The following is a 19,738-nucleotide window of genomic DNA, read 5'->3' as shown; positions in this document are numbered from 1 at the left end:
CTGGCAACATCCTCGTAAATCTTTCCCTCCACTTTCTTTTCCCGTCCATATATGTACCCGTACTAATTAAGAATCTGCCCATCTCCGCCTTAAAAATATCCATTGACATGGCCTCCACCATTTGATATGATTAGCGTTTGTCGGCGCTGAGCCTGTACTAGCTGGAGTTTAAAAGGATGAGGGGGAAGGGGGATCTCATTGAAACCCACCGAATGGTGAAAGGCCTGGATAAAGTGGATGTGGAGAGGATGTTTCCACTAGTGGGAGAGTCTAGGACCAGATGCAACAGCCTCAGAATAAAAGGAGATGAGGAGAAATTTCTTTGTGGTGAATCTGTGGGATTCATTGCCACAGGGGGCGGGGGAGGCCGTCAATAGCTATATGGCAGAGATTGAGAGATTCTTGATTAGTAAGGATGTCAGAGGTTACAGGAAGATGGCAGGAGAACGATACATCAGCCATGATTGAATGGCGGAGTAGACCTGTCGGCCTAATTCTGCTCCTGTGACCAATTAACTATCCATGTTCGAGTCATAGAGTGATACAGTGTGATACTTGCGACCCTTCCCCCTACCCGCCCACCCCACTCCACCTCCCACCCCATCTCCCTACCAACCAACCCATCTCACCTGAACCACTTTTCCAAACCAACTCATAGGTTTAAGGTGAGAGGGGTAAAGGGACTAGACCAAGTGAGGATCTAGTGATCGAAGTGAGGACCCGTTGGGTCCCGTCCCCCGACTTTACTTTCTGCACAGACATTGAGGGCCTGCTTCTTTGCTGTCCTGTTCCAAGTTCCGTGTTTTAGAGTTACAATAGACAATAGGTGCAGGAGTAGGCCATTCAGCTATTATTCCAAGGCCATCGTAAGCCTCCCATTGCTGCAACGTGTCGACGCTACTCGCGGTAGGGGGCGCAAGTGTTCCACTGTGACTCTATACAGAAATGAAAACAAGCTTCCTTACCAGTTGTAGACAATAGACAATAGGTGCAGGAGTCGACCATTCGAGCCAGCACCGCCATTCAATATGATCATGGCTGATCATCCCCAATCAGTACCTCGTTCCTGTCTTCTCCCCATATTCCCTGACTCCCCTATCTTTAAGAGCCCTATCTAGCTGTCTCTTGAAAGTATCTGGAGAACCGACCTCTGAGGCAGAGAATTCCACAGACTCACCACTCTCTGCGTGAAAAAGTGTTTCCTCGTCTCTGTTCTAAATGGCCTACACCATATTCTTAAACTGTGGCCCCCTGACTCTGGACTCCCCCAACATCGGTAACATGTTGTTTAAGAAGGAACTGCAGATGCTGGAAAATCGAAGGCACACAAAAAAGCTGGAGAAGCTCAGCGGGTGCAGCAGCATCTATGGAGCGAAGGAAATAGGCAACGTTTCGGGCTGAAACCCGAAACGTTGCCTATTTCCTTCGCTCCATCGGGAACATTCCTCTAGCGTGTCCAAATCCTTAATAATCCTATATGTTTCAATAAGATCCCCTCTCATTGTTCTAAATTCCAGTGAATACAAGCCCAGCCGCTCCATTCTCTCAGCATATGACAGTCCCGCCATCCCGGGAATTAACCTTGTAAACCTACGCTGCACTCCCTCAATAGCAAGAATGTCCTTCCTCAAATTAGGGGACCGCAACTGCATACAATACTCCAGGTGTGGTCTCACCAGGGCCCCGTACAACAGCAGTAGGACCTCCTTGCTCTTAGGATCAGCCGGGATCGAATGGCGGAGTGGACTCGATGGCACAATTCTGCTGCATCCTTTCCAGCACTTTGTGGCCTTTCTGTGTGTGAAACTGGACGGAGAGACCTAGAGTGTTCGGGGGGGGGGGGATGTAGGAGGCGTGTTCGGGGTGGGGGAGGATGTGATGGGCTGACCTTGACACTATCTGTCAATGCCGCAGCCTCGGATGAGCAGCAGGACTGAGCCGCCAAGGTTTGCTTCACGTCCATGACCAGGAAGATAGGCAGATGCTGCTGCCCGCTGTGATCATTAGAGCTGCCAGTGCCAAGTGAGAGAGATGAGAGGCAGAGCCAGGAGATGGTACGGAGGGAGGGTGGTCACCGTGAGACCGGTTCAGTTCAGTTCAGTTCATTATATAGTTCAGGGATGCAAATTGTGGAACCAGCAGGCCATTCGGCCCTGCACACTAATGGCCCTGTCCCACTTAGGCGATTTTTTAGGTGACTGCAGGAGACTGCAGTCGCCACATGGTCGTGGATGGTTGCCGGGGAGTCGCCTCCATGGTCATGGGCAGTTCCCGCATTATGCTCCAGAATGGGGAGAAGGCAGGCACGGGTTATTGATTTAGGACGATCAGCCATGATCACAATGAATGGCGGTGCTGGCTCGAAGGGCCGAAGGGCCTACTCCTGCACCTATTGTCTATTGTCTATATTTTTTTCTTTGAAAAATGTTTATTTAGATTTAAATTTTTTTAAAATTTACCACCAAAAGATAGCAGGGTGCGGGGAGGGGTTTGGGGTGATTTCTTGTGGAGAGAAACAGCACGGAAACTGACCCATTAAATCCGTGTCCAACCCCGACTCAATTTATAATTCTCTTTCCCAAACTCTCATCAATCACCGCCCACTCACCCCACCAGATTCTACAACCCCCCCCCCCCCCCCCCCCCCCCACCCCACTAGAGACAATTCCCAGCGGCCAATTACACCCCCCCAACCTGCACGTCTTTGGGATGTGGAAGGAAACCGCAGCACCCGGAAGAAACCCACGAGGTCGCAGGGAGAACGTGCAAACTCCACACAGACACACGCACAGATACACATTCACACACAGATACACATACATAGACACACACACACACACACACCTACACACACACACACACACATACCTACACACACACACAGACCCACACACATGCATAGACACACACACACACATACCTAGGCAGGCACACACACACACACGCACGTACATAGACACACACACAGACCAACACACATGCATAGACGCACACACACACGCACACACAGATTCACATTACTTCACGCATATATAGACACACATACACACACACATACATAGACACACACACATACATAGATGCACATACAGACACATACAGATTCACATCACTTCACGCATATATAGACACACACACACACACACACATACATAGACACAGACACACACACACACACATATACATAGAAGCACAGACACAGACACACACACACATATGTGTGACACACACACAGACACATACACAGATTCACATTACTTCACACATATATAGACACACAGACACATACACAGACACTGATAGACAATTGAATGAGATGTTGGGGTGACAGGGATTATATGTCTCGTAGACGACACACACCCCCAGCATCTAGTGTTGGCCTTGTCTTACTTACACCCCCAAATAAAGGTTTTAAGGAGGCACAAGAAATAACGGATTCTAGGACAACAAAGCAAGGTGCTGGGGAAACTCAGCGGGTCAGGGAGCGTTTGGGGAGGGAGATGAACGGGCGACGTTTTGGGCTGGGACCCTGACAGAGGGAGGGGGGGGGGGGGGGGGGGGGGAGGGAGGTGGAGTGAGGTAGGAGGCGGGGGGGGGGGGAGGGGCGGAGTAAAGGTTAGGGTCAGCAAAAACAGCAATTTCCCCTACCTGATCTCCCGGTTGCTAAACACTTGGACTCCCCTTCCCATTCCCACATGACCTTTCTGTCCTGGGCCTCCTCCACTGTCAGAGTGAGGCCCAGCGCACAAATTGGAGGAAGAGCACCTCATATTTCGCTTGGGCAGCTTACACCCCAGCGGTATGAACGTTGACTTCTCTAACTTCAAGTAACCCTTGCTTTCCGCCCTTCCCGCACCCTAGTTCTCCGACTAATTCCTCCGGATTAATTTTACTGTCTGTATGCCCGTCTACCCCTCAGCCAACAATGAACCGTTCCACATTTTCCTCTACCATCGTCTGCTTTGATCTGTCCTTTTCACACCTTACCCTTCCGCATCTATACGTCTCCCAATCCCCTGAGTCTGAAGAAGATGTCTCCCATTCCTTCTCTCCAGAGATGCTGCCTGTCCCGCTGAGTTACTCCAGTATTTTGTGCCTATCTTCGTAGAGCATTAGTGCACTGAGACGGTACACAGTTGCCATTTTCAAGTCCCAGTTGTTCTAAGTGCAGGGTTCTTAGACAGTGGACAATAAGGGCAGGAGTAGGTCATTCGGCCCTTCGAGCCAGCACCGGCATTCAATGTGATCATGGCGGTGCTGGCTGACCTGACCATGAAGGCCCGTTGTCATGGCAACATTTCAGGCTGTGCGCTCCCTCCCGCAGCCGGTCTGCCTACCGGCCCTCCGTGGGCCGACTGGGTGTGGGATACCGTCACTGCCGACTTCCCCCGCAGGTAATTCCAACTCCCCTCCTGTTTCCTCCTCCCAGACTGAAACTTCCCATCGCCATTTTAGTTAACACAGCACAGAACTGCACAGGAACAGGCCCTTCAACCCGCAATAGAATACTAAAACAGGGATGTAATGCTGGGGCTCCACATAGGCACTGCTCAATCCAGAGAGGTTTACGAGTACTATCTCGGGGATGAGTGATGATGAGCATCTGACGGCACTGGGCCAGTGCTCGCTGGAGTTTAGAAGAATGAGGGGGGACCTCATTGAAACTTACCGAATAGTGAAAAGCCCTGGATAGAGTGGATGTGGAGAGGATGTTTCCACTAGTGGGAGAGTCTAGGACCAGAGGGCACAGCCTCAGAATAAAAGGATAGAAACATAGAAACATAGAAAGTAGGTGCGAGAGCAGACCACCAGGTCCATCGAGCCCGCACCGCCATTCGCTCATGGCTGAACACTAAACAGACACACTTACCCACAAACAGTAGACACAAGACACAGAACACAAGACACTACCCTCCCCTTTATACCGCTATCACCCCTCTCCACCCCAAGAACCTCGTGATCTCCTGGGGGAGGCAAAAAACCGGATAAAAACCCAGGTCCAATTCGGGAAAAAAAATCCGGGAAATTCCTCTCCGACCCCAATCTAGGCGATCGACACTTGTCCAGGAGATCACTCAGGTCTTACTATACTAACCATACCTAGGTCCATATCCCTGCCCTCTCCCCGTAGCCCCTTATCCCCTTGGCAGCTAAAAAACCATCTATTTTAGTCTTAAATATATTTAAAGTTTCTGCTTCCACTGCTCCCTGGGGCAGTGAATTCCATAAATTAACCACCCTCTGGGTGAAGAAGTTCTTCCTCATCTCAGTTTTAAAAGAGCCCCCCCTTATTCTGCAACTATGTCCCCTAGATGTACTTTTAGGAAGGAGATGAGGGAGAATTTCTTTAGTCAGGGTGGTGAATCTGTGGAATTCATTGCTACAGATGGCGGTGGAGGCCAAGTCAATGGATATTTTTAAGGCGGAGATAGATTCTTGATTAGTACGGGTCGGGGGTTATGGGGAGAAGGCAGGAGAATGGGGTTAGGAAGGAGAGCTAGATCAGCCATGATTGAATGTAGGAGTAGACTCGATGGGCCGAAAGGCCTTATTCTGTAACTTGTGGCCTAGTTTTCTCCAGAATTGCTTTCCAAGGCTCCCTCTTATACTGATGCCTGTTGCCATGGCAAAGGTTGGGACATCCCAGTTGGGTTTGCTTTCTGTGATTGGTAGTAAGTGGGGGGGCACGGTGGCGCAGCGGGTGGAGCTGCTGCCTCACAGCGCAAGAGACCCATGTTCGATCCCGACTACAGGTGCTGCCTGCACGAAGTTTGTACACTCTCTCTGTGACCTGCGTGGGTTTTCTCCGGTTTTTTGGTTAATTTGCTTCGGTAAAATTGTAAATTGTCCCCAGTGTGTGTAGGATGGTTCTAGCTTACAGGGTGATTGTTGGATTCAGTGGGCCGAAGGGCCTGTTTTCGCTAAAGTCTGTATCTCTAAAGTCTAAATATACAGATACAGCACAGTAACAAGCCCGTGACCGCGTGGGTTTTCTCCGGGTACTCCGGTTTCCATCCACATGCCAAAGAGGTGCAGGTTTGTAGGTTAATTGGCATCGATAAAAATTGCAAGTTATCCCTAGTGTGTAGGATAGTGCTAGCGTGCAGGGATCGCTGGTCGGCACAGACTCGGTGGGCCGAAGGGACTGTTGCCACGTAGTATCTAAACTAAACTGAACTAAAAGTGCATCTTCTAAACTACTATATGACAATCAGAGAGTGGTGAATCTCTGGAACTCTCTGACACAGAGGGTAGTTGAGGCCAGTTCATTGGCTATATTTAAGAGGGAGTTACATGTGGCCCTTGTGGCTAAGGAGATCAGAGGGTATGGAGAGAAGGCAGGTACGGGATACTGAGTTGGATGATCAGCCATGATCATATTGAATGGCGGTGCAGGCTCGAAGGGCCGAATGACCTACTCCTGCACCTAATTTCTATGTTTCTAATTTAGAGTCATACACCATTGAGACAGTCCCTTCGGCCCAACTTGCCCATACCAGCCATCTACACAAGTCCCTGCTGCCTGCGTTTGGCCCATATCCCTCGAAACCTGTCCTATTCATGTACCTGTCCAAATGTCTTTTAAATGTCGGCACAGCCCCTGCCTCAACTACCTCCTCCGGCAGCTCGCTCCATACACCCACCAACTTGTGTGTAAAGGTTGCCCCTCAGGTTCCTATTAAATTTTTAATGATTGCTCGAATTTATCTAGTATATCCCTTATGAAACGAATGAGCCAGAATTCTAGGTTGCCATCTAGTGGTGTTGGAGGTTGAGGGGAGAAGTGATAGACCTATATAAAATTATGAGAGGCATGGTCGTCACCACAGCGTGGTCATCACCAAAGATCCTATAGCGAGCAAGATAGCCCACTCGACAAAAAGGACGTCGTACGGTCATGGGCAGATTCGTGGGTGATTTTCGGCCCCATTTCCGTAACCGGCTTCCGTCTAGGCACCAAAGATCCCATCACCGCGGAGCAAAGGTACTAGCGCGGAGACGGAAGCCGGTTACGGAAACATCCTCGTAAAAATCAAAGTTATTTGGTAAAAATCTTCTCCTCATTTTCAGAATTATGATTTATTAACACAAACTGTTCCGCCGCAACGTTGATTACACTACGAGAGGGATACCCAAAATCGGGTCGGGTTACTGAAATGGATGAAAAAAAAGTCCCACGTTCCGCTGCGTTGCGTACTACACGTCAGCCCATTGCATTTAGCAGGAGTGGTCCATCTTGCTCCGCTATAGGATCTTTGGTCGTCATGGGGTCATAGGCAGGTGGTAGCAGGCCGTGATGTTAGTTGTAGGTACTTGTGGCATCAAGTAGGTCGGGGCGTTTATTCTAACACGATGAAAAATGTCCATGTGTAAAAAAAGGTTGTGAATTAGGTCATGAAAGTGGGACAGGCCCTTTATCTGAGTGAAAAAGTTGCCCCTCAGGTGCCTATTAAGTCTTTCCCGTCTCCCGCTAGTTTCTTGATTCCTCTACTCTGGATACAAGACACCATGCTATCCACGCTATCAATACCCTTCATGATTTTATACACCTTTGTAAGATCACCCCTCATCCTCCTGCGCTGCAAAGAGGATGAGACAGTCCTTGCCTGTCTGACCTGTAGCTCAGGCCGTCGAGTCCTGACGGCATTCTTGTAAATCCTCCCAGTTCAGTCGACTGTCACGTGTACCGAGGTACAGTGAAAAGCTTTTGTTGCGTGCTAACCAGTCAGCAGAAAGACAATACATGATTACAATTGTGCCGACCACAGTGTACAGATAGACGCATGATCATCAATCATTTGCATGAAGGGATTCTCAAAGTAACATTAGCAAATTTGCAGATGACACAAAGCTAGGTGGCAGTGTGAACTGTGAGGAGGATGCAACGAGAATGCCGGGTGACCTGGACAGGTTGGGGGAGCGGGCAGATGCATGGCAGATGAAGTTTAATGCGGATAAATGTGAGGTTATCCACTTTGGTAGCAAAAACAGGAAGGCAGATTATTATCTAAATGGCGTCAAATTGGGAAAAGGGGAAGTACACCGGCATCTAGGGGTTCATCAGTTCATGAAAGTAAGCATGCAGGTACAGCAGGCAGTGAAGAAAGCGAATGGCATATTGGCCTTTATAACAAGAGGAGTCAAGTATAGGAGCAAAGAGGTCCTTCTGCAGTTGTACAGGGCCCTAACGAGACCACACCTGGAGTATTGTGTGCAGTTTTGGTCCCCTAATTTGAGGAAGGACATTCTTCCTATTGAGGGAGTGCAGCGTAGGTTTACAAGGTTAATTCCCGGGATGGCGGGACTGTCATATGCTGAAAGAATGGAGCGGCTGGGCTTGTACACTCTGGAGTTTAGAAGGCTGAGAGGGGATCTTATTGAAACATATAAGATTGTTAAGGGTTTGGACACGCTAGAGGCAGGAAACGTGTTCCCGATGTTGGGGTCGACCAGAACCAGGGGCCACAGTTTTAAGAATAAGGGGTAAGCCGTTTAGAACGGAGACGAGGAAACACTTTTTCTCACAGAGAGTGGTGAGTCTGTGGAATTCTCTGCCTCAGTGGGCGGTGGATGCCAGTTCTCTGGATGCTTTCAAGGGCTTAAAGATAATGGAGTCAAGGGATATGGGGAGAAGGCAGGAACGAGGTACTGATTGGGGATGATCAGCCATGATCACATTGAATGGCAATGCTGGCCCGAAGGGTCGAATGGCCTACTCCTGCACCTATTGTCTGTTGTCTATATAAAGGGAATAACATGAATAAAGTTTAGTGCAAGTCTGATTATAGCTAGTCTGAGGTTGAGACGTTATTCCATGTCCAGGGGAGCACAATGAATGGTTTAACACGTAACGAGTCTTAACAAGAACCTTTTTTAGTTTACTTTAGAGATACAGCGTGGAAAAAGGCCCAACGGCCCACTGAGTTAGCGCTAGCCAGCCATCACACATTTCCACTGGTATCCTACACACTAGGGGACAATTTACAGAAGCCAATTAACCTACAAACATGCACGTCTTTGGAGTGTGGGAGGCAACCGGAGGCCGGAGCACCTGGAGTAAACCCACTGAGTCACGGGGAGAACATGCAAACATTCAGAGAGCGCCCGTGGTCAGGATCGAACCCGGGTCTCTGGCGCTGTGAGGCAGCGACTCTACCGCTGCGCCACCATGCAGTCCAGTCCTGCCTGTTTTTTCTGAGCCAATGGCTTATTGGAGCCAAAATTGAGGAACCCATTCATCAATTGGCTTTACGAGAATGATCCCAGGGATGATTAGGTTAACATATGACGAGCGTTTGACGCCGCTGGGCCTGTACTCGCTGGAGTTTAGAAGGATGAGGGAGGACCTCATTGAAACTTTACCCAATAGTGAAAGGCCTGGATAGAGCGGATGTGGAGAGGATGTTTCCACTAGTGGCAGAGTCTAGGACCAGAGGGCACAGCCTCAGAATTAAAGGACGTTCCTTTAGGAAGGAGATGAGGAGGAATTTCACAAGGTGGTGAATCTGTGGAATTCTTTGCCAGAGAAGGCTGTGGAGGCCAAGTCAGTGGATATTTTTTAGGTGCAGATTGACAGATTCTTGGTTAGTATGGGTGTCGGGTTATGGGGAGAAGGCAGGAGAATGGGGTTGAGAGGGAGAGATAGATCAGCCATGATTGAATGGCAGAGTGGACCTGATGGGCTGAGTGGCCTGATTCTTCTCCAACATCTTATGAACTTATGGAATTTTGGAGATGACACAACTAAACCCAAGGAGGGAAATTAAATTCTTGACCCATCGCAGTTGAAGGATCTGTAAGCTGGTCAATGGAGTTGCCAACGTTGCCGTTGAAGTTCTCACCTTGGACTCTCACTGAGACCACCCACAGGATAGAGTTGGCCTAGTCACGGCCTGGGTCGGGGTGGACAACTCAGGGTGGTGTGATGCAATGAGCTTGGATTCACGGCTCAATCTCATGGGCTAGGCTCGAGTTGAAGGAGCGAATGGCCTCTTTCGACCAGTCGCTTTGGCCTATGGCAGTGAACGAGCTGCCGGAGGAGGTAGTTGAGGCTGGGACTATCCCAACGTTTAAGAAACAGGCAAGCGCATGTTTGGATAGGACAGGTTTGGAGGGATATGCGCTGAACGTGGGCAGGTGGGACTAGTGTAGATGGGACAAGTTGGGCCGAAGGGCCTGTATCTATGCTGTGTCACTCTATGACTACATTTCCACCAATTGCCCCCGTCCCCTTCCCCGTAGTAAGGTGAGGGAGTGACTGAGTGAAGAGAAGAAGGAGGCTTCACTCCACCAAGACCTAGCCGTGAGGTCAAGATGGCCACACACAAAATGGCCGCCACGCTGAGCTGGAATAAACGGGTCCCTTTGCAAGCTGGTGGATGTGACTGGTGAATTACCCCATGGATTGGTTCCTGGACCCCCGATTGTTTGCTGTTTCTATCAAGGACCTGCAGGAAGGAACAAAATACACCGTTTCCAAACATGCTGATTTGTTCAAAAATAGGCGGAACGATATTCAGTGAAGAGGAAGACACAGAGTGCTGGAGTAACTCAGCGGGACAGGCAGCGTCTCTGGAGAGAAGGAATGGGTGACGTTTCGGATCCAGACCCTTCTTAGAGAGGTTGTTGTGATTCTGCAATGGGATGTAGACAAAAATGCTGGAGAAACTCAGCAGGCGAGGCAGCATCTATGGAGCGAAGGAATAGGTGCCGTTTCGGGTCGAGACCCTTCCTCAGACATGCAATGGGATGCAGAGAGATTGTGAAATCTTGGCAACTGACTATAAACTTTCCCTTACATTCGACCATTGTAATTGAATGTTAGGGCCAAGATGTGCAGGTAATGGCATTGATGTACATGAGAGATCGTGGGGTCAAAGTCATAAGTTCATAATTGATAGGAGCAGAATTAGGCCATTCTGCCCATCAAGTCTACTCCGCCATTTAATCTTGGCTGATCATTTTGAGTATTGCGCGCAGTTCTGGTCACCCCCATTGCAGAATGGATGGTGGAGGCTTTGGAGAGGGTGCAGAGAAGGTTTACCAGGATGCTGCCCGGATTACAGGGCATTAGCTACAGGGAGAGGTGGGACAGACTAGGATTATTTTCTCCAGAACGCCGGAGGTCGGGGGGGGGGGGGGGGGGGGGGGGGAGAGAGACCTGATAGAAGTCTATACAATTATGAGAGTCAGAATCTTTTTCCCAGGATAGAAAAAAATCAGATACCAGAGGGGGCGCAACTTTAAGTTGAGAGGGGCAAATTTTAAGGGGGATGTGTGGGGCAGGTTTTTTTTACACAGAGGGGGGTGCGTACCTGGAACGCTGCCAGAGGTGGTGGTGGAGGCAGATACGATAGTGGCGTTTAAGAGGCATTTGGATAGACACATGGATATGCAGGGTTATGCACAGATAGATAAGAAATGGTCTTGGCATCAAGTTCGGCACAGACATTGTGGGCCGAATGGCCTGTTCTTGTGATGTACTGTTCTATGTAAAAGGACCCTGAGGGGACAGAGTAGAAAGGGAAGGGGGGGGGAGAGGGTCAGGGAAGGTTCATTTAAAACAGATTTTCGTAGAGAGTGATATATCTCTGGAATCTGTGTTCATGTTACCACCTCTAACATACTACTATGATTATTAGGCTGGATCATCTTGGTATATTAAAGGTAGAGATAGATAAATATTAGAACGATTGTGGGCGTCGGGAAGCTGGCACAGGAGAACAGGAGCCAAGGACAACATTGATGGATTGAAATTAATTGATACAGCAAGGACACTGGCCCTTCGAGTCCGCACCGATCATCGATCACCCGTTCACACTAGTTCTACGTTAATCCCACTGTCTCATCCACTCCCTACACTCTAGGGGGGCAATGTACAGAGGGCCGATTGACCTGCACACCCCGAACGTCTTTGGAGTGCGGGAGGAAACCGGAGCACCCGGAGGAAACACACATGGTCACAGGGAGAACGTGCAAACTCCACACAGACACATGTACACTCACACACACACACACAAATAGAGACACACACACACACACACAAATATATGCACATGCACACACACAAATACAGACACACGCACACACACACACAAATATATATACACACACACACACACACACACACACACACACACACAAATATATATATACACACACACACACACACATACATACACACACACACACACAAACATACACACATATATACACACACACACACACACACACACACACACACACACACACACACACACACACACAAATACAGACACACACACACACAAATACAGACATACACACACACAAAATATATGCACATGCACACACACAAATACAGACATACACACACACACACACACACACACACAAATATATGCACATGCACACACACAAATACAGACATACACACACACAGATACACAAATATATGCACATGCACACACACACATACAGACATACACACACAGATACACAAATATATGCACATGCACACACACAAATACAGACATACACACACACACAGATACAAAAACACAGATACACACATATACATACACACACACACACATACATACACACACGCACACACACACACAAATATATATATATACTCACACACACAGATACACACACAAATATATGCACACGCACATCATACGTGCACTCACAGACACAAACACACCACATGCGCGCACAAACACACACACACACACACAGCACCCGAGGTCAGGATCGAACCCCAGTCACGCGTTAGATCAGTCGTCAGCATATTGAATGGTGGGGTAGGCTGGCGGGGCCGAATGGCCTACTCCCGCTCCTGTCCCCTCTCGTTCTTCCCTCGTGTACTCATGGATTTGCAGGAACGGATGATGTTGCTCAGAGCGACCCTCGCCTGACCTGAGACCATGTGGCCATCCAGGAGCCAGGGATCAGATGTACCATTTGTATGACTCTCTCTGTCCTGGGCCTCCTTCCTCCACTGTCAGAGTGAGGCCCCACACAAATTGGAGGAACAGCACCTCATATTCCGCTTGTGCAGCTTACAGCCCAGTGGTATGACTCATGATGTCTCTCACCAAGTCACCCTTGCATCCCCTCTCTCTCCTTCCCTCCCCCACCTTAGTCATCCTACTAGTTTCATTGTTTGTATCCACTCGTTACACATTCTCCACAGCCAACGATGGACCATTGTGGGCTCCACCTATACTTGATCATCGTTGCTAGCTCTGATTTGCCCTACAATGTTCATACCTTTTATTCATTAGTTCTCTGTACCTTTTCATGACTCTTGTTTCCCCCCCCCCCCCCCTGACTTTCCATCTGAAGAAGGGTCTCGACTCGAAACGTCATCCATTCCTTTCCTCCAGAGATGCTGCCTGACCCGTTGCGTTACTCCAGCTTTTTGTGTCCATCTTCGGTGTAAACCAGCATCTGCAGTTCCTGCCCACACTCTCTCTCTGCCCCCTCTCCCACCTTAAGCCCAATCTTCTCACCATCCGGGCCTTTCATTATTCAGTAAGTTTCGATGAGGTCTCCCCCTCATCCTTCTAAACTCCAGCGAGTACAGGCCCAGTGCCGTCAAACGCTCATCATATGTTAACCCACTCATTCCTGGGATCATTTGGACCCTCCCTCCAGAGCCGGCACATCCTTCCTCAGATACGGGGCCCAAAACTGCTCACGATACTCCACATGCCACCTGACCAGCGCCTAATAGAGCCTCAGCGTTACATCCCTGTTCACAAAGCTCCCCCATTTGCGCCTCTTGTCCCTCTTGCGAAGCAATGTCTTTACATCGAGGACAATAGGAATTTAGTTTAGAGATGCAGCGCGGAAACAGGCCGCGCCGACCAGCGATCCCCACACACGAACATTATCCTACACACGCTAGGGACAATCTTACACTTATACCCAGCCAATTAACCTATAAACCTGCACGTCTTTGGAGTGTGGGAGGAATCCAAAGATCTTGGACAAAACCCACGCAGGGAAAACGTACAAACTCCGTATACAGACAGCGCCCCTAGCCAGGATCGAACCCGGGTCTCTGGGCCCTGAGAGGCAGCAGCTCTACCGCTGCGCCAATGTGCCACCCTTGACTCCCTGGGGTAAAATTAGGGAACTACAGGAGGGGCATCCCAGGAATGTCACACCCAACTGCCCTCCATGCCGTCAGGGAGTCTATTTTCTAAAAAAAAAGACACTAAGTGCTGGAGTAACTCAGCGGGTCAGGCAACATCTCTGGTGACGTTTCAGGTCGGGACCCTTCAGTCCTTGACTTTCTAACCTTGCACTAATTCCCTGACAGTGGCAACACAAGTGGACAGAGCTGTAGAGAAGGCGGATGGTGTGCTTGCCTTCATCAGTCGAGGCGTTGAGTATATAGACTCTGGATGTCATGTGGCAGATCTCTGAGGCGTTTGATTAGACTGCGTTTGGAGTTCCGCTCCCCCCACGGCTGGAAGGATGTGGAGGCCTTGCAGAGGGTGGCTAGGAGGTCCATCAGAATGTTTTCGCAGGGAACCGCAGAAGCTGGTCTACGAAAAGTGCTGGAGTAACTCAGCAACTGCCTGGATTAGCGGGGATGAGCTGCAAGGAGAGGTTGAACAAACTTGGATTGTTGTCTGTAGAGTGTCAGAAGTGGAGGGGAGACCTGGTAGAAGTGTTTAGAATTACAAGAGATGTAGAGAGAGGGTAGATAGTCAGAACCTTTTCTCAGGGTGGAAATGTCAAAGACCAGAGGGCATGGCTTTAAGGTCAGAGGAGGAAAGGTGAATTTTTTTGCACAGAGGGTGGTGGGTGCCTGGAACACGCTGGCAGGGGGTGGTGGTGGAGGTGGCGTTTAAGAGAATTTTAGACGGGCACGTGGATATGTATCAGAGGAGATTAGATTAACCTGGCATGAATGTTGTGGGCCGAAGGTCCTGCTCCTGATCTACGTTCGATGTTAAACCTGCCGCGATTTCTACAGAGAATCCCCGATTTTTTTTCCCGGATCGCCCCTTTGGAGCCGGGCATCTTGGTCACCCGCTAAAAAACCCCCTGCAATTCACCCACTCTCCCCACCCCCACCCCACCCCAGCCATCCCACCAACCTTCGTAACTGAAGAGAGAGAGAGAGATAGAGAGGGGTGAGGGGAAGAGAGGATGGAGGAGAGGGTAAAATCGCCCAGGACGTTGAAAATGAAATTGTTTTTTTTTTGTGCGGTTCCTCATAGATCTGATTTGCTTTCTCTCTTCTGCAGAATTCCTCCGAGACCCCAGCCCTCATGAGGAGAGGCAGCATTTTCTAGGCTCCCAAGATTTGCACATGTTAGCGCCCACACAAAGTCACTGTCTCCTGGATTAGTTGAGCTGCCGCCTTATCTCAGACGTTGAGTCCCATTAATTTGACGGCCTGACAATAGAGACTGCCATTTATAAATGTTTTACTGATATTTAAGGATGTTGTAAATACTGTGAGTTTTTGGAATGGTTTGTGTTATCATTAGTGTTCAATAAAGTGAGCATCAGAACCTTGTGCCTCGACCTGAGTTGAAGCCTTTGTAAGTAGGCCACAAACGCCTAGCAACCGCGGCAGAGTCCCCTCGGGCGGCGCGCGTTGGCCCCTCCTGACCGATCGTTTGCACGTTCTCTCCCCGCGACCGTGTGGGTTTTCTCCAGGTGCCCCGGTTGCCTCCCACCCTCCAAAGACGTTCGGGTCCGTCGGTTGTGTAGGAAGGAACTGCAGTGGCTGGTTTACGCCGATGATAAGACACTGAATGCTGGAGTAACTCAGCGGGACAGGCGGCATCTCTGGAGAGAAGGAACGGGTAGCATTTCGGGTTTCGGGTTTCGACCCAGAACGTCACCCATTCCTTCTCTCCAGAGAATGCCGCCTGTCCCGCTGAGTTACTCCAGCGTTATGTGTCTCTTTTCAGGTTTGTAGGTTAATTGGCTTCTGTAACTTGTATATTGTCCCCCAGTGTGTCGGATACTCCAGCACTTTGTGTCTATCTTCGGTATAAACCAGCACTTGCTGTTCCACCCTGCACAAGTTTATTGTCACCTGCTCCAGTACAGTGAGATACAGGTCACAGGCAAATAGACTCAAACCAACACACATTAAAACATAAATCACATACGGTTCTAGCAAAATGGAGACTGTGTAGGTTTTCTACATCCTAATTTGAGGAAGGACATTCTTGCTATTGAGGGAGCGCAGCGTAGGTTCACCAGGTTAATTCCCGGGATGGTGGGACTGTCATATGCTGAGAGAATGGAGCGGCTGGGCTTGTACACTCTGGGGTTTAGAAGTATGAGAGGATATCTTATTGGAACAGATAAGATTGTTAAGGGTTTGGACACGCTGGAGGCAGGAAACATGTTCCCGATGTTGGGGGAGTCCAGAACCAGGGGCCACACACACACAGTTTAAGAATAAGGGGTTTAAGCCATTTAGAACGGAGACGAGGAAACACTTTTTCTCACAGAGAGTTGTGAGTCTGTGGAATTCTCTGCCTCAGAGGGCGGTGGAGGCCGGTTCTCTGGATGCTTTCAAGAGAGAGTTGGATAGGGCTCTTAAAGATAGCGGAGTCAGGGGAGAAGGCAGGAACGGGGTACTGATTGGGGATGATCAGCCGTGATCACATTGAATGGCGGTTCTGGCTCAAATGGCCGACTCCTGCACCTATTGTCTATTGTGTAAGAAAACCCTCAAGGCTTTAGTTCTAAAACATACTTAGAAGAGAAAGCAACTCCGAGTTAGTGCCGGAAGTCCATAGTGTTCTGTGGTTGAGGTAGGATTAGGGTTGTGTCGATTGGTTCAAGATCATGTTGGTTTTAGGCAAGTTCTAGTTTTGTTGTAAAGAAGCATAGCCTTAGAGTGATACAGCATGGAAACGAGCCCTTTCTGCCCACCATGTCCCATCTACACTAGTCTCACCTGCCACTGCAGTTGGGCCATATCCCTCTAAACCTGCCCTATCCATGTACCTATCTAGCTGTTTCTTAAACGTTGCGATAGTCCCCGTCTCAACTAACGCCACCGGGAGCTCGTTCGTTAGGCTTGAGAGTTTAGAGATACCGTGCGGAAACAGGCCCTTCAGCCCACCGAGTCTGCAATGACCAGCGATCCACTACCACTATCCAACACACACTGGGGCAAATTTACAGTCTTATCGAAGCCATTTAACCTACAAACCTGTACTGTACGTCTTTGGAGTGTGGGGGCACCCGGAGAAAACCCACGAGGTCACGAGGAGAACGTACAAACTCCATACAGACAGCACCCGTAGTAAGGATCATGCCGGGTTCCCTGGCGCTGAGAGGCAGCAGCTCTACCCGCTGCACCACCATGACACCCAAATATCTCAACTTCCAAATCAAGACAATATTGCACAGTGGAAGGGTTCAAGACTGAATTCCTCAGAAACCCTTGGGCAGCATTTGCCGTGCCAGAGACCCAGGTTCGATCCTGGCCTCGGGAGGTTGAGTGTGTGTGTGTCTGTGTGTGTGTGTCAAGTCAAGTCACGTTTATTTGTCACACACGCATACGAGATGTGCAGTGAAATGAAAAGTGGCAATGCTTGCAGATTGTGCAAAAACACTACAAAACAGGATAGAACAGAATCATATTTGTTGAGAGAAAAACCCCCCAGCAATTTTAAAAAGACACAACCCAACAGTAGGTTAGTCCCAGGTGAGGTAAGGGTTTACATTCCTATTGGCCTCTGGGAAGAAACTCCCCTTCCTCTCTATTAGACAGCGGAGACATTTGCCTGACCGTAGCAGCTGGAACAGTCCGTTGCTGGGGTGGAAGGGGTCCCCCATAATGTTGCTGGTTCTGGAGTTGCACCTTCTGATGTTAATAGTTCCTGCAGAGGGGTGAGTGTACTTCCCATAGTGCTTTCGGCCGAACGCACTACTCTCTGCAGAGCCTTCTTGTCCTGGGCAGAGCAGTTCCCAAACCAGATTGTGGTGTGGTGTGTGTGTGTGTACATTTACACGTGTGTATGTATTTGCATATGTGTGTGTGTGTGTATGTATTTGCGTGTGCGTGTGTGGAGTTTGCACGATCTCCCTGTGGCCCGCGTGTGTTTTCTCCGGGTGCTCTACTTTAGACTTCAGACATACAGCCTGGAAACAGGCCCTTCGGCCCACCGAGTCCGCGCCGACCAGCGATCATCGCACACCAGTACTATCCTACACACCGGGGACAATTTCCAATTTATTTCCACCCAATTAACCTACAAACCTGTACGTTTGTGGGAGGAAACCAGAGCACCCGGAGAAAACCCACGTGGTCACAGGGGATTATTCATAAGTGATAGGAGCAGAAGAAGGCCATTCGGCCCATCAAGTCTACTCCGCCATTCAATCACGGCTGATCTATCTCTCCCTCTCAACCCCATTCTCCTGCCTTCTCCGCTGGCACCCGTACTAACGAAGAACCTATCTATCTCCGCCATAAAATTACCCATTGATGTGGCCTCCACAGCCCGCTCAGATTCACCACCCTCTGACTAGAAGGTCTCCAGCGCTGTAAGGCAGCAGCTCTACCTGCTGCGCTGCCGTGTTGCCTTAATCGTCATGTTAAAGATTCAGGAGATGTAACGCAATTCTTGTACCTTCCAGGTAACACCAGACTCAACCTGGTTCTGACTGTCAGTGTCGTCTTGACCGTCGGAGTCTTAATCTATGCTGCTTTGGCTATCAGTCTGTGGTACTGGTCCACGGAATGAACTGCAATATAGTGGATGCTTCAATAAAGTTTAAACAAATAGATGGTGGGACTTACTTAAATCCAGCATAGATTCATGTACTTAAAACCGGCTGAACTTAGACAGCTGCACGGATAGGACAAGTTTGGAGGGATATGGACCAAATACAGGCAGGTGGGACTAGTGTAGCGGGGACATGTTGGCCGGTGTGGGCAAGTTGGGCCGAAGGGCCTGTTTCCACGCCGTATCACTCTATTACATAGAAATTAGGTGCAGGAGTAGAGGCCATTCGGCCCTTCGAGCCTGCACCACCATTCAATATGATCACGGCTGATCATCCAACTCAGTATCCCATCCCTGCCTTCTCTCCATACCCCCTGATCCCTTTAGCCACAAGGGCCACATCTAACTCCCTCTTAAATATAGCCAATGAACTGTGTGGCCTCAACTACCTTCTGCGGCAGAGAATTCCACAGATTCACCACTCTCTGTGTGCGAAAAATGTTTTCCTCATCTCGGTCCTAAAAGATTTCCCCCTTATCCTTAAACTGTGACCCCTTGTTCTGGACTTCCCTAACATCGGGAACAATCTTCCTGCATCTAGCCTGTCCAACCCCTTAAGAATTTTGTAAGTTTCTATAAGATCCCCCCTCAATCTTCTAAATTCTAGCGAGTACAAACCGAGTCTATCCAGTCTTTCTTCATATGAAAGTCCTGACATCCCAGGAATCAGTCTGGTGAACCTTCTCTGTACTCCCTCTATGGCAAGAATGTCTTTCCTCAGATTAGGAGACCAAAACTGTACGCAATACTCCAGGTGTGGTCTTACCAAGACCCTGTACAACTGCAGTAGAACCTCCCTGCTCCTATACTCAAATCCTTTTGCTATGAAAGCTAACATACCATTCGCCTTCTTCACTGCCTGCTGCACCTGCATGCCTACTTTTAATGACTGGTGTACCATGACACCCAGGTCTCGTTGCATCTCCCCTTTTCCTAATCGGCCACCATTCAGATAATAATCTACTTTC

At 49.2% G+C, this 19,738-nt stretch overlaps 1 protein-coding gene across 2 annotated transcripts in view; it reads left to right on the top strand.

The window, feature by feature from the left end:
* LOC129693675 (protein phosphatase inhibitor 2-like) overlaps positions 1-19,738 on the top strand; it is a 47,770-nt gene extending 28,032 nt beyond the window's left edge. The window contains exon 7 of one of the 2 annotated variants that reach the window (XM_055630458.1): positions 18,622-19,738. In XM_055630458.1, the coding sequence (XP_055486433.1) occupies positions 18,622-18,728 (107 nt within the window). In that variant the 3' untranslated portion in view covers positions 18,729-19,738. Of the gene's footprint in view, positions 1-15,251; positions 15,521-18,621 lie in introns of those variants that run through there. The other variant, XM_055630460.1, reaches the window with a different exon arrangement.

Source organism: Leucoraja erinacea, unplaced genomic scaffold (assembly GCF_028641065.1).
Source record: "Leucoraja erinacea ecotype New England unplaced genomic scaffold, Leri_hhj_1 Leri_386S, whole genome shotgun sequence".
Taxonomy (NCBI): domain Eukaryota; kingdom Metazoa; phylum Chordata; class Chondrichthyes; order Rajiformes; family Rajidae; genus Leucoraja; species Leucoraja erinaceus.
This window is presented reverse-complemented; position numbering and strand designations above follow the sequence as displayed.